The 16,296-nt window shown below is 33.7% G+C and overlaps 1 protein-coding gene across 1 annotated transcript; it reads left to right on the top strand.

Moving 5' to 3' along the window:
- Window positions 1–6,492: 6,492 nt before the first annotated feature.
- Window positions 6,493–14,787, top strand: LOC110702461 (DEAD-box ATP-dependent RNA helicase 48-like). The gene is made up of 10 exons (XM_021880170.1): window positions 6,493–7,780; window positions 8,240–8,346; window positions 8,624–8,679; window positions 8,769–8,993; window positions 9,164–9,370; window positions 9,499–9,585; window positions 10,447–10,542; window positions 10,637–10,852; window positions 11,359–11,541; window positions 13,880–14,787. Exons 1-10 carry the CDS (start codon window positions 6,651–6,653, stop codon window positions 14,108–14,110), a joined length of 2,538 nt encoding a protein of 845 aa, XP_021735862.1. The 5' UTR covers window positions 6,493–6,650; the 3' UTR covers window positions 14,111–14,787.
- Window positions 14,788–16,296: the final 1,509 nt, after the last annotated feature.

The raw sequence follows: 16,296 nt of genomic DNA, 5'->3' as shown, positions 1-16,296 counted from the left end.
ATAAACTACAGTTATCACCATTTATATGCAAAATATGTCTTGTTAAAAAAAAATTAATCTGAAATACAGTGTTCTCATTTATAAGATCTTATAAAAAAAAAATTATAAGGACAAATATGAAAAAAAAAAATTGTTTACGTAGACTAAGGCCCTGTTCTCTTCACCTTAAAAAATAATATTAAGTAAAAATAATTTCAGTTCAGTAAAATTAATTCCAGTTCAGTAAAAATAAGTTCAATTCAATAAAATTCAGTTTTCTTAAAGAAAAATTATAATAGAAAATCAGTAAAAATAATTTCAGTTCAGTAAAAATAATTTAAGTTCAGTAAAAATAATTTCAGTTCAATAAAATTAAGTTCAGTTCAGTAAAAATAATTTCAGTTTAGCCAAATTAAGGTGAATCAAACAGGGCCTAAATAGTACATATCATTTATTCTCTAATTGGTGAACTTATAATATTCACTCCAAAATAGTCATCAGGCTCAAAAAACTCCAAAGAACCTCCAAATTCATTGGAATGTGCCAGAATATTTCCATCTGGTACAAGGGGGAGATCCTTCCAAAAAAAAAAAAAATATTCAAGTAAAAGAACAATGTGTATACAATGAAAGAACAAGGTGTAACCATAAAAGAATGTAATATAATATAATAAAGAACAATATATACCTTAATCGTATTCTGTGCTTTTTGTTTCATCTTTGAAACACCCTTTGCGTTTTTCTTTTTCCATGACTTTATTTTGACCTTTTAGCTTGTTGGAAATCTTTTCCTGTGTGCTTTTCCACCTAATATTCTTTTGACCCTTTTTTCTTTTCTGAATAGGATCCTTAACATCAACCTCAACTGCGTGTTCTTTATCATTGCCTCCATGTTCTTTTTCAAGGCCTCCATGTTCTTTTACAGGGCCTCCATGATCTTCAGCCAATTCCTCAAAAATTACTGGTGGTTCTAATAGACTGCCATCACCTTTATCTTGAGTAATATCTTGTTCAACCATTTTTGACGACTCAAGTGGCACATCTTTATCTTCTCCCATTAAGAGCTTAATCCTAGCAGTGCATTCTTCAATTGCTTCCTCAATGACTGCTCGAGCACTCAAGTCATTATGTGCCCGATCTACAAGTGTGATAAATGTACGAATATGATACAATCTCCATACACTACAAGGAGTGACACCCATTTCAGCCACATCATTGTCATCAACTCTAGTGCACATAGCAGCTTTTGTCCATCTCTTGCAAATGTATCTCTTCGGGATATAAGTAATGTTGTTTAAGTGTAAGACACGAAGTGAGTGCTTGTACAACAAACCTACATCACCAAAATATTTGCAAGTAAAATCAACTGTAATTGTTGATTCATCGAATGCAACAGTATGCATGATCAAATCCTTTTTTGGATGCCCAACATGATATTCATAAAGAGGAGGTTGAAATCCTATTACCTTGGCCGTGCAAGGAACATCATTGACAAAATTGTCTTCAAAATGTAAATAGATTTGAATAGTATAAATCTTCCTAGCATGCTCCAACAATCCAATATCTGCCCAAACTAAATGACGATTTACAGTCATACTATCATAATCATTACTACCTTCTCTACTCCTCCACTCATCAACAACCTCGATCAATAAAAGTAGTGTAAAAATCACAGAGACCATGAGTGGCATGTAGTCGACAGGAAACTGATTTGTTCGTAGTTTCACTCCTCTGAGATGACGTAACACCACCACTAAAATAATCTTTGGAATATGCAGGACACCACATCTCTCTGATATTATATAGATTTTGCAACCATATATTATATGTGCATTTGTACATTTTCTGCATGCTGTAAAAATAAAAGAACATTATACTAAGTGCAAAGAATGTCACATATAGTAGAAAAGAACATCTGTCTATTTTAATCCAGCACATTGTGTATACTTGAGAAGAACATCAAATATATTATAAAAGAACACTAAACATGAAAATAAAAAACATTATACTAAGTGAAAAGAATATCACATATAATAGAAAAGAACATCTGTCTATTTTAATCCAGCACATTGTGTATATTTGGGAAGAACATCAAATATATTACTCCCTCCGTTTTTAAATACTTGCTCCATTTCTCCATGCGCGGAGTTTTAAGAGAAATTGGAGAAAGTAATAAAATATGGAGGTAGTGGAGTATATGAGAAAATAAAAAATTGTAAAAAGCAAAAATAGTGGAAGAATAGGAGGAGAGAGAGTATTATGTTGGGTCCAGTGTCCACTAAGTGTGAGAAATGAATTAAATATTGTAAAGGCTTTCCATTAAAGGAAATGGTGCAAGTATTTAAAAACGGCCGGAAAAGGAAAGTGGAGCAAGTATTTAAAAACGGAGGGAGTATAAAAGAACATAAAACATGAAAATAAAGAACATCATCTAACAAATTAAAAAATATTGAAGCAGTAAAATATTTAAATAACAAATATTAAATATAAGTAATTCATAGTGTTACCTTGCCCAATAGCGCTCGAATTCTTGAATAGTATATGTATACTTCAAAACAATATCAAACAAATCGTTAAAATCTTCCATTGCTCCAAGTCTTTGATATTTTTCTTTGCATTCTCCCCAATATGCCACGTACATAATCGATGCTAGGAATTTGGAAAGACAGCCTTAATTGTTTTAGCCATTGCTTGAGCTTGATTAGTCATTATTGTCACAGGATGTTTGCCACCCATGGATTTCAAAAAAGTATTGAACAACCACTCCAACGACTCCCATTTTTCATTGATCAAGAAGCCAATACCAAACATGACATTATTGTTATGATGATTCATGCCAACAAACGGTCCACAAATCATACCATATTTGTTTGTACGATACGTTGTATCATGGACTAATAAACCTCCAAAAGCATCATAATCTACCTTCATTCTATTATCACGGAAGAAGAAATATTGCAAATGACCTTTTTCATCAACATCAAAGTCATAATAAAAGTCATACTCACTGGATTTTCTCTCCTTAAAATAGCTTAGCAACCACTTTGCATCACATCCATCAAACTTCATTCATTTTCTTATGTTGAGATAAAGCACCATACGCATCCCTACAGAGAAATGAAAGATTTGCCTCTCCACCAGCTTGATGCTTTAAAACACGCACTGCATCAGCAACAGGTATACTACTCTCAGTCAAACTACTGAGCATCACAACTTGCTCATTAGTAACCTGTATACAAAAAACACATTGCTTGAAAAAAGAACATAATGTATTTAAAAAAGAACATATAATGCAAATTAAAGAACATGTTTTTAAAAAACGTTTAAAGCAATGTCCAATCATTTTAAAAATGTATCATTACCTTCCTATGAGACCTAATCAAATGTCTCTTAAAAACAGGAACCTTACTATGATTATGAACCATAGTGTGATTGACCACTACATACAAACCCGAATCCTTATCAACATAAAATTGTATATGAGCCTTGCAACCTGTGCGGAAATTCCTCTTTTGGTAAACTTTTGGTTGTTCACTAGGCTTCTTCTCTTGCTTAAAGCCAGCAAAAGAACACACCAAAAACGTTGCCTAAGTGTCCTATCTTTGTCATCTCTACGATTTAACCTATCTTTACGTATACCAAAACCATGTTTAAATGCATAACTATTATACAAATCATAAGCCTCTTCATCATACTTGACTTTTTTATCAAATAATTCTAATTCAGTTGCCTCGGTAAAACCCGAAATAGGAGATCAAAATACATATATATTAAGCTGGTGTTCTTACATAATAACATGATGTTCTTTTATATGTATAGTATGTTCTTTAATATAATTGTAATGTTCTTTATTAAATGCACATTGATAACGTCACATTAATTACAGAAAAATACAAAACAGAGTACAATAAAAGTACATGACGTTTCAAAAAAAGAACATTCCATTTCAAGAAAAGTATACACAGAGTATTACAAAGTACATATATAATTAACAAATGCACATTCATTATTAAATAAAATCAACATTGATTTCGGCAACAATGACATATAATAACAAAAATAAAAGAATATATCTAAATTGTAAAAGGACTTCATCTTCAACCTTACACAAATTATTGTAAAATTAAAAATATGATGTAATTCGATAATAAAATTAAAATTAGTAATAATAACTAAATTTAATAATCAAAATTAAGGATTAACAAATGCAAAGTATAATTGATTAAACAATTCACCTTCATTGAGGTTTACGATACCCTCGACTTCACCTTCATCTTTGATATCATCATCATTTGCATCATCGACAAATCTAGCATTAGAATCATGGCGAAATTCAGATTGATAAACCATTATTAACTTCTTCTACAAGGAATTCAATTGATCGGTTATCAAAATTCTCTCTATAATTTTCTCTCGCTAAAAAGTTCAGGATCTTTATGATTTTCTCTCTCTAACTCTTTTTTGAAAAATATCAGTTAATAAAAATTACCAAAAACTGAAAGCTATAAAATCGGCAACAATTCATCAAAATCCATGTGATATTAAACTGTCTTCAATTTTTTTTTTAATTCCTGTAATTCACAATTAACTGAATTACTCCTGCCAACTCAGCAGGTGTACCATGAGCATGGTACACCCTTGTGTACTATCAAACTTTCACCTAAACCATCAAATCTAAAGCTTTAATTAAGAAAAGAAGAGAGAGAGAGAGAGAGAGAGAGAGAGAGAGAGAGAGAGAGAGAGAGAGAGAGGGTCGGATATGGAGACAGAGAACAAGAGCGCTGGAGAGAAAGAGAGAGCACGCAACGTTGAAGGTGGTGGTGGCCGGTGACTTTGAAGGTGGTGCGGAGGAGTTTTAGGTGAATTGAATTTGGTGAGAAAATTTATGTTAATTAAGTTAAATTATTATTGTAATGAATTTTGTATGTTCCAGAGGTAGTAGTTATTGATTATTGATTCATTGGTTTATCTCCAATTAGCTGACATGTGTTAGTGTATCCATCACTCCTGCATCTCATCTAATCACTCATTAAGCACGCAAATCGACTCACTCATCTTCATAGAGCACTTGCCAAACCATAACCATGGAATGACGTCAGATAGGATCAAAATTGAATTAATGGGTACACGTCGTTAGATTTTACAAACAACCGGGTAAGCGACCGCTTCATCCAAGTTCAACCTAAATTATACTGCTACCCCAAATAAAATGATGGAAAAGACATTATTACCCCTTGATACACAAGTGATTTATCTCAGACGGATGAACTCGAGAAAATATAAGTTTATTAATCTGATAAACAAAATTGTTTATCAAATGACAAGTACTAATCAGCAACTTTTTATTAAATATAAGTCCCATTATTGTTAATATATTTACGAAAATGTCATGATGATTGGGCATTTATGTTGTTTTATTTACCATTTTACCATTTGATGGTTAATCAAGGCTTCCTCGATGAAGTCTAAGGGTCTGTTCTCATACGTTGAAATTCAGTTTAGTTCAGCTCAGTTCAGTTCAACTCAGTTCAGTTCAGCTCAGTTCAGTTCAGTTCAGCTCAGTTCAGTTCAGCTCAGCTCAGTTCAGTTCAGCTCGGCTCGGCTCGGCTCAGCTCAGTTCAGTTCAGTTCAATTCAGTCCAGTTCAGTTTAGTACAATTTAGTTCAGTTCAGTTCAGTTCATGTTTAATAATATTGTTAATGATATAAAGCCAAATTTCATTCTTTTAAGCTCTTATTACAACGACGATAATAATAATAATAATAATAATAGTAATTATTATTATTATTATAATAATCAATAAATAATAACAACAATAATAAATAAATAAATAATAATAATAAAAATAATAATCAATAAATAATAATAATAAATAATAATAATAATAATAATAATAATAATAATAATAATAATCAATAAATAATAATAATAATAATAATAATAATAATCAATAAATAATAATAATAATAATAATAATCAATAAATAATAATAATAATAATCAATAAATAATAATAATAATAATCAATAAATAATAATAATAATAATAATAATAAAATAAAATAATAATAATAATAATAATAATCAATAAATAATAATAATAATAATAATAATAATAATCAATAAATAATAATAGTATATTCTTCTTAAATATTTTAATATGTATATTTGTATATACATATATGTATAATAATAAATAATAAATAATCAAAAATCACTAATCCGTAGTTAAAAATCACTAATTAATAAGTTCAGTTCAATTCAGTTCATTTCGGTTTAGTTCAGTTCGGTTCAGCTCAGTTCAGATTATTTCAGTCGATGAGAACAAGGGTCTGTTCTCATCGACTGAACTCAGCTGAACTGAACTAAATTAAACTGAACTGAACTGAACTGAGTTGAGCTGAACTGAACTGAAATAAATATTTTATAAGAGAAGGAAATTAGGAGCTGAATTGAAATGAAATAAATATTTTATAAGAGAAGGAAATTAGAAGAGGAATTGAGGTGAACTGAACTGAACTGAACCGAGCTGAGCTGAAATGAACTAAATTTTAAGGTAAGAGAACAAGCCCTAAGTCTCAAACCCCTCGCTCACTTCAGTCAACTCTCTCTCCTCATTTTGTCTCCCGCTAAAACCCTAAACCCTCATTTTTCCAACAAAAAAAAAAACCACCATGATAACCACCGTAATCATCCGAGAATCATCCAGAACCTTCCGAAACCGCCCATCCTTCTCTCTCCTCTGGGCCCGACCCATGGGCGGCGGGCCTCGAACCTTCCCAGGCGGGCTCAACAAATGGCAATGGAAGCGCCTCCATGAGAAGAAAGCTTCCCAGAAAGAGAAGCGCCTTATTGACCATGAAAAGCAGCTTTACCAAGCTCGTCTTCGTTCCCAAATCCGGGCCTCCGTCTCGGGCTTGCCGGAGAAGCCCGAAGGCCCGTCTCATTCCCCGATGTCACCCCAGGAGCATATCAAGGCTCTTGCTGATCGGTTCATGAAACCGGGTGCCGAGGATTTGTGGAATGATGATGATGGTCCGGTACATTCGTCCTCCCGGGCCGGACCGAGTAAGCCGAATGATCCGGGTATTGATCTCAGGAAGTTTGTTAATGATGGTAATTTTCAGCAAAAGAGGGGGTTTTGTAGTCAGATTAATGATGATGGTATTGATAGTTTGATGGGTTTTAGGGGTAAATTGCAGCAAATGAGAGGGTTTTGTAAAGGGAATTTGACGGGGTTTAAGGGTAATTTGCAGCAAATGAGGGTTTTTTGTAGTCAGATTAATGATGATGGTATTGGTAGTTTGATGGGTTTTAGGGGTAATTTGCAGCAAATGAGGGGTTTTTGTGAAGGTAATTTGATGGGGTTTAAGGGTAATTTGCAGCAAATGAGGAATTACTCTGGAAATGTGAAGGGGAAAGTGAAGAAGAAGTTTTATAAACATATAAAGGGAAGTTCATCGAGTGAAGATGATGAGGAAGATTATGGGAGGTTGAGTAGTAATGCGAGCTGGCCGCGGTTTGTTTTGGAAGGGAATGAACTGGGGAGTGGGGAGGAGGGAGGAAAGGGTGATGTGAAATGTGTGAGGGGGTTTATGGGGAATGCAACTTTAGGAAAGTATGATGTGAAGGTGACGAAAAGGCGGATTGTGAAGGAGTTGGAGGAGTATGCAGAGCAAGAAGATGAAGAAGGTGATTTGGGTGAGAAAATTTATGAGATTAAGCAGGAGATCATTGAGAGGAAGCGGATGGAAGAAATTCAAGAGGTGACCGATCAGGATGAGTTTGTTGCCTCTGGAAAGAGGTGGGATTGTTATTTTGTTGGTGATATTATGCAAGGTGTTTGTCAATTGTTATTATTGATATGTTAAGTATTTGTTATTGCCTTTTTATTCGTGTGCTTATGTTGACAATTGCTGCTTATTACTTAGAGAATTTATAAACTACTGTTAGATGGTGTAATTGCTTGTATTGACTAAATGTAGTATAATTTTTAGATGTCTTAAATGGCCATATAGAAGTTGGATATGATAATCTGAGATAGTATGGGGGTCTTTAGTTGCTTAAGGATAGCTGAAGAAGGTGGATGGGTGCATTGTTATTTGATTATTCTGCTTGATAATTATATCCTTAGCTGCCTCGCATTGGTTAAATTGATGCTGTTTGTTTTTTTGCTGCTGATACGTTATGACTTTAAGAACTTCAATTGATGTACTATATAATTTTTAAGCTGTATCTTATAAGCTATATATTGTTGTTTCAGATTTGAGGACTGTGGCATTTCACCCTTGACAATTAAGGCATTAACTGCTGCTGGCTATGATGTGATGACTAGGGTTCAAGAAGATACACTGTCTGCTTATCTTGAGGGTAAGTTACTGTCAAACTTCTGTTTACGTTCTTGCTTCTGCAATTGCCAATGTGTGTGTGTGTTCAATGTAAGATAACCGAGGGACTTGCTGTGCCTGAGCTCTGCCATCTCTTGGATTGATTTCAGCCAAATCTTCCTGCCCTGGTCTATTCTTAGACTATTAGAGCCGTTAGAGGCATTGGTTTAATTGTATTGAGGAGTGGTGGGTAGATGTCTGTATTACTTTTATTAAGGTCTTATATTCCATTATTTTGACTGTCATGTTTTCTCTTGTAGGTAAGGATGCTTTAGTCAAATCTAGAGCTGGGACAGGAAAAACCACCGCTTTTCTGGTATACAATTGTTATCTCTTTCTTTTGGGGTTATATAGTTCTCTTTTTATACAATGCTTTACTGCAGTGTCCTTGTTAAATAAAAACAGCTTCCTGCAATTGAAACAGTTTTGAAAGCTATGCATAGTGACAAAGCTAAGCGTGTGCCTCCTATATATGTTCTTATTCTTTGCCCTACGAGAGAACTTGCTAGTCAGATTGCTGCAGAAACAAGGGTTTTGCTGAAGAATCATGACGGTTTGGGTGTCCAAATGCTAGTTGGTGGTACACGTTTCAAAGATGACCAGAAACGCCTGGAATTGGATCCTTGCCAGGTGCATCATTTGGTCTAATTTGTTTTTTTTTTCTTTTTTTGGTAGCAGATATATAACAGGCCAATAAGATAACTTTAAAGCCATTCTATTGTTCTGTAGTGTGTCAAGCAAGTCTTCTTTGCATATTCCTCTGACAATTTTTACTGACTTTCCAAACTTAAACCTTGCAGATTTTGGTTGCTACTCCTGGTAGATTACTTGATCACATTGAGACCAAATCAGGCTTGTCTACAAGATTAATGGGACTTAAAATGCTTGTACTAGACGAAGCTGATCATCTGCTAAATCTTGGGTTTCGCAAGGACATGGAGAAAATTGTTGATTGTTTACCTCGTCGACGACAGTCTCTGTTGTTTTCTGCAACAGTGCCAAAAGAGGTGGTTTTTTTTTTTATTGCTCCTTCTTATACCAGTGTTTTGGTTTAAAATAACAATTAATAAAACAAGGTGTTCATAGCTTTTTTTGTTTGCACAACTGCCGGTCTTGATAATATCTTTATTTTCAGGTCCGTCGAATTTCTCAGCTTGTTCTTAAACGGGAGCATGCTTTTATCAACACTGTGGATGCAGGTAGTCCAGATTCCAGTTCTAAGGTACTTTGCTGGCACTTTGATATAAATATATTCAATGAACTGCTCGTTTGTGATAGCAACTGTGTATGCTAAGTCATCGTTCTCCACTCAGATGATGTGCTTATTTATCATTTTGTTGTACTTTATAATTTAAACTGCTGAAAGTGTGGGAAAGCTTTTCTTGGAAAATTTTTGGTTTGATATTGTGTTCTTTTGCAAAGGCTTTACTTAAACCTTATTGCACAGCATCCTAGTTTCATTAGGTTTTGCTCAAAATTGTGTCAGAGACTCCAAGTTGAAAGTTTGCATGTTAGTCACTTTTACACCTAGGGGAAAGGAAATGAGAACCCCTGAATTCTAATTTTTTTGGTCGGGAAGGGGAGATTTTTTCTTCCACTAATGTTTGGCTGGCCTACAGAATTTAAATCCCCACCTCACTTACTCATCCTTGATGTTTGCCCTCTTACAAGTATACCGCAATAACTATATTCTCATTGTTTTCACCACATCGTGTCCTTGACCTCTCCTAAACTGTGCACGGATGCATCCATGTGTATTGTGTAGGATTGGCTCCTTTCAATACTGGATTAGAAATTGATGTTTCTTTTCCATGAATGCCTGTATACAACCTAGTGGAGGGATTGTTTGACAGCTGAGGTTTATTGCTATCTTTCATTGGTGCACCATAATTTCATTTGAAGCCAACATGCATGTGATTAAATTAGTTTATTGCTATCTTCTCAATTTTTGAAGTTAATGCCAATTGGTTTGATTGAGTATTAATATGATAAACATCATTGTGCTATTTTTAAAATTGAGCAATTGCTGTAAGGGAACTAGGGAAGGGTTTATCTATTTATTATAGATGAGTGCTTTATGTAGGTGAAGCAGACTTATATAATAGCTCCCCATGATGTGCATTTTCATGTAGTATACCAACTTTTGAAGGACCATATTGCAGAAATGCCAGACTACAAGGTAAGGAGGTGTTCTGCTTTTCTGAATTTGATCAGTACACTGTACATATGCAACCTGTTTCTGATGTGTGATGGAGTGCTGAACTTGCTTCCAGGTTATCGTTTTCTGTACGACTGGAATGGTGACTTCACTTATGTACCTTCTCTTCCGTGAAATGCGTTTAAATGTTAGGGAATTGCATTCAAGAAAGCCTCAACTTTACCGAACTCGTACAGTTGAAGAGTTTAAACAATCAAAACGTCTGATTTTAATTTCATCTGATGTATCTGCTAGAGGAATAAACTATCCTGATGTTACTTTGGTTATTCAGGTATATTGTATATAGCCACTTCTATTCTTTTTAAAGTTTCATATAAGCTTTTTTTATAGATTTAGTCTATTGACTAATGACCAAAATATAACGTGCACTAAGGCAATATGGATTTTTCTGTGCTTTATAGTGTGCGTCTGCTCCACCTCTTTAAAATTGCCTCACCTCAATTTACTAAATATAAAAATCGATTATTGCTATACTATATAATAAGCAGTCCTTTCTGCCCTCTATGAAATTACCTCTTTGGAAATCTCAACCTTAACCCAATATTTCCAGGTTAGGCTCAATTTAAGCTACCAAGTCGGGTCAGCTTAGGAACTCAACATGTATCTTGACCTTGTCAGAATCTGGAATCTTTGACCAGTTTAGACTAGTAAAATGCCTTCTCCGAAATATGGTTGATAAAATTAGCATGTACTTTTGGGCAGATAGGCCTTTGAGTAGATTATTATTTTGTATCCCAACTTTGCAACTATTATATATGAAGATGTGGATATTTCCAGGTTGGATCTCCCTCTGATAGGGAGCAATATGTACATCGCCTTGGGAGGACTGGTCGTGAAGGAAAAGATGGTGAAGGCATTTTGCTGCTTGCTCCATGGGAAGAATATTTCTTGGAAGACATAAAGGACTTGCCTGTTGAAAGGTCTTCTGCACCACATGTTGACCAATATGCAAGATCAAAGGTTTTATTTCTTTCTTGTAGTATTCTGCTGCAATACATAAATACTACTATTAAGCTTTGACCAAGAGGTAAATACATATGTGGAAAATAATTCTCTGGTTTATGAATTCTGGTATTCTGCATATTCATGTTGACTCTCTGCTGTTCTTGATTGGATTAAGATGGAGAACTTATTAAACTTACGCTCTTGATTAGGAGTTTTACTTCCTCAGAATACTCTTAATCTGAGTACGGAGTATTACATATGTGGAAAATAATTCTCTGGTTTATGAATTCTGGGCATATTCATGTTGACCCTCTGCTGTTCCTAATAGGATTAAGATAGAGAACTTATTAAACTTACGCTCTTGATTAGGATTTTGACTTCCTCAGAGCATTCCCAACAATGAGCAAAAATTGGTTTCCTCATTCTCTCTCTACCCACTTTCTCTCTTTTTCAACCCATGAGCATTTTTGTGATCATATTTTTATCCCACCAATGATCAAAAAAAAAATTCTTCCCCATTCTCTCTCTAGTACATCTTCTCTTACTTTTACTAATACCCTCTTATATTTCTCTCTACTATATTATTTTTAATTCTTTTTTTACTTGCATTGTGGACCCCACATGATTACTATTCATCTTTAAAAATGCTCATCCTATGAGCAATTTTCATTTTGCTCATGAGCATTTTTCAATATGCTCATTGATGGGGAACATCTTCTACCATTTTTGCTCATCAGCAAAAAAAAATGCTCATTGATGGGATGCTCTCAGAATACTCTTAATCTGAGTAACCACACAATAATTTAGTTCATTCCCGTATTAAATACTACGTATAAAGGTTTGTGGATCACTTCTAAATTTCGCAAGCAATTATACTCAAATTATTATTCTCAATTTCTCATATAATTCAACTCCACAATTTATTGCAAGAAGCCCTTATACAAGTTGATTAGACTAACAGTATAGAAACTTTATAGTAATAAAAGTAATAATAAAATATTAGTTAGGAAATTTATCAAAAAAATGCCTTACTAGTCAAGTAGTCAAACTAGTCACTCTTTTTGTGAACTAGTACCCTTTTTTTTAAAAATAAATTTTTAATTTGGGGGGGGGGGGGGGGGGGTGAAATAATTAGCTTGTTGTGGGCCTTGTGGCGTTGAATTTGTGGGAGTGGATTCTGAAAAATATTGTCCATTCCTTGTTTGGGGAATTGATAGGAATAGGTTTAAGAATTTACAAGTGCAAACCCCCCCCCCTCCCCCCCTTTTGTGTTGTTGCTATTCCATTTTCCAGCCTCTCACCCTCTTCACACACGCTGAGTCATGGTTCTTTTGCTGAATTTTTTTTTTTTTTTTAAATTTATTAACCAAAACAAATGGAACATGTATTGTAAGCTTGACTTTTTTTCCGTAGAATTCGGTGATGAGGTCTTAACTTAATAATACGTCTATTCAGGTGCTATTAGCAAAATACAAGATACTAGCTCATAAAGTCATAAATAGGAGTAAAAAAAACAAGGTAATTTTCAACATATATCTTCCCAATAATATGTATGATTCTAAATAACCTATCCCATACTCATGAGCCCACAATATAATTATGCTAATCAGTCCATAGAATATACCATTTTCCATTTTCACTTGTTTAACCAGATCCAACCATCAATAGTAACAAAGATAAACATAATATGAACTTGTTTGAGTCTCTTTGCCTTATGTTGTGTGTGGTGCTTGCTACTGCATATATACATATAAAACCTATATACAAGGAGGGAGGTGGGGCACTAGGCTAGATGAAGGCAATATTGTCATGAAGTGAATAGAAGGTTATTGACTTTATTGTTATATCCAAGTAGTGTATGTTTCTGGGCCAAATATAATGCAAAAATATGGTTCCTAAAGCCATTTTGAAAGAAATCATTTGTGGAGAAAAAGGACTGAGTGCCTTGTTATAAAGAAGGGGAATGTAAACAGGAAACTTCCTATGGAAAACTGAAAGTGCTTAAAAAAATAGAGGAAGAAAGAGAGTCACATATAATACAAGCGTTATTTCCTTGTGGATTAGGTGGTCCTTTATTTGCTATCATTTTTTTGGTGAGGCCTGTGTTAAAAATTCGGTTTTAAAGTCAAGAATAATCTTGAAGTCTTGATCCTGAAGGAGAGGGGGAATAAGAAAAAAGAAAGATGGGTAATACAATTCTCACTCGGGTTTCGTTCACATCGGTTTTACATCATTTTTGGAATCGAATTATTACTACAATTCTCATTTGGGTATTTTTCACATTGGTTTTTCATTATTCTTTTGGATATGAAATAGTACTACAATTCTCATTTGGGTTATTTTCATCTTGCAGATGGTGGATTCAATGGCAAAGATTGATACTAGTGTGAAAGAAGCTGCGTACCATGCTTGGCTTGGTTACTATAATTCTCTTAGGGAAACAGGCAGGGATAAGACCTCACTCGTGAATTGGGCAAACCAATTTTGCGAGTCAATTGGGTTGGAGAAACCTCCTGTACTTTTCAGAAAAACAGTTGTAAAAATGGGTTTGAAAGATATTCCTGGAATTCGTGTAAGGAAATAGCACACTTCAATGTTCAGAGTACTTGGATAACCTTGCTTCAGTTTTTTAAAGCCTGGAAGTGCTGTCAAAGAAATTCAATACAACTAGGGAACTGAAGAAGCCAAATTCCTCAGCCTGATAGTTGGCCGGGGGAGGCACGTAAGCAAGAAGGAAGCTGAGCTTAATGCAAATGGCTAAAATCTCCCATGCTGCAATTGAAGTGGAAATTAACCTTATCCTCAAACTAAAGAAAGAAGACAGCGGCAACGGTTTTGATTGTATGCACAACTCTATGACAGGAAGATGAAATATGCCACTTTTAGGCCCTTTTACCAGTTTAGGTCCCTTTAGGAGCTCTGAATGGAGACATTTTTTTTGTAAGTTCAGCAGTTAATACGGAATAGCTAGTTGTACATTCTTCAGTTGATTGCTCAGTTAAAATGTCATATGCTCATACTCATCTGATCTCTTGTAACTGTTGCATTATGTCTAATTGTCTATGTCAAATGTGTTGCTCTTGCCCATCTCTGAGATTTCAATATCAAGTTATCAGATTAATTTCGCTTTCCCCCTTCTTTATTCGGATTATCCAAATTCCAATATTACCCTTTTTGGGCATCAAAGACGGTTGTAACAAAGTCTTATTGTAATGTATTGTACACATTGGCACTAAACCAATAAATTTCTCCTCATTTGTCCATTTTTGGTTTTGTTCATTAGTAAATTTTCCTGTGACATTAGTATGGCATGCTTTGTGTAGCATTAAAAAAAATGCCGTGGTTGCACTACAATCACTATACATAGTCTATAAATATACAAAGGCTAGGACTTGTTTTATTTACATAAGGGTAGCTATTGCATTGACATAATAACTCTCTTTTGTTCAGTAATCAGTGTGTTAGTTGATTTTGTTTCTTTTTGCAATTTGTCATCAATTGTGCTAATGGACCCGCGCTAGACTATGGTCTATGGAGACAGAGATTTAATTAAGTCATCCAAATCCTTAAAAATGATACGAAGTACTTGTATTACTTAAATTAGGTATGAAAAAAGAATATTGATTTTAAATATTCAAATATGAAAATTTTTCATAAACAACATTTCAAGCTTTAGATTAGCTAGCTCAATGACCAGTTGAAAATTCGCCTCTTTAAAAATAAAACATAAAAAACTAGCTGAAAATTCTCTCTCTTTCTTACTTTGTTTTTTTCTTTTTTTTTTCTTTTTTTTTTTTGACAAGCTAGTCGAAAATTCTTACTTGCACCCGATGTATCAAGGGGTGGGTTGCCCTAAAATTATGTTTTCTTTTGCTTATATGATGATTTTGTTCATTTAAAAAACATCAAATGAAAAAAAAACCCTTAAGCGCACCTATTTATGTACACTAGGTTGGATATTAATATTTTTTATGGTATATTTTTATATCCATATGTGGATGTAATTTAATTAATTAATGCCTATTCTTGACAATTCTTCACATAATCACATTAATTGCCAAGTAATAATGCATGAAATAATTGTGGTATTAATTAACAAACTAGTTCAAATTAGTAGTAGACTTAATCAAATAATCACGCGGTTTAAAAGGACAAAGGTTGATCCGACATACATAATTAAACAAGAGATACGTGCTTGAATTTCAATATTTGACTAGTTTACTTTGGTTGGTTAAATATTTCCTTATTTTATTTTGGCTTCATTCAAATTGCTTAAACTTGCAAGACTTAAACTCTTATGATTTGATAATCATACCTGTATTTAATTGAAAGTCTAATCTTAATTACGATAACTAGAAATTAATTAAGAATACCATTTGACTTTTTTCATTGGTGACGCAAAAGAAAATGCATGAAAACATGCTTCATATTTTGTTAGCTTATGTTTTAAGATATTGTATTCTAGTCTTGAGCTTGAAATCTGTCATTTTTTTAATAAACTTATTTTTGTATCTTCCATTATAATTGGGAATCATTATTAACCTAATACGAAGTATGTAGTATATTATATATTATGAAAATGTTATTTGATTAAATTATTCGTTTATGTTAGAGTGTAAGACCATAATAGTTTAAGATATTGTCAAAAAAAAGAGAGAAAAAAGGGGTAAACCGTATTCCACATATGATAAATTTCTAAAACAATATGAAATGGGTCTGGGCTACCCGAACAAGGAGGAGGAGAGTTTGGTCCACAAACAAGGCTTTGGA

Source organism: Chenopodium quinoa, unplaced genomic scaffold, assembly GCF_001683475.1.
Source record: "Chenopodium quinoa cultivar QQ74 unplaced genomic scaffold, ASM168347v1, whole genome shotgun sequence".
NCBI classification, from domain to species: domain Eukaryota; kingdom Viridiplantae; phylum Streptophyta; class Magnoliopsida; order Caryophyllales; family Amaranthaceae; genus Chenopodium; species Chenopodium quinoa.
This window is presented reverse-complemented; position numbering and strand designations above follow the sequence as displayed.

Bases quoted from the DNA above. Each gene is read 5' to 3' on its own strand.
- LOC110702461 (XM_021880170.1), top strand. From the start codon at position 6,651: ATGATAACCACCGTAATCATCCGAGAATCATCCAGAACCTTCCGAAAC. The intron at 8,347-8,623 runs GTAAGTTACTGT...TTTCTCTTGTAG, and splicing joins ACTGTCTGCTTATCTTGAGG to GTAAGGATGCTTTAGTCAAA. The intron at 11,542-13,879 runs GTTTTATTTCTT...TTCATCTTGCAG, and splicing joins ACCAATATGCAAGATCAAAG to ATGGTGGATTCAATGGCAAA.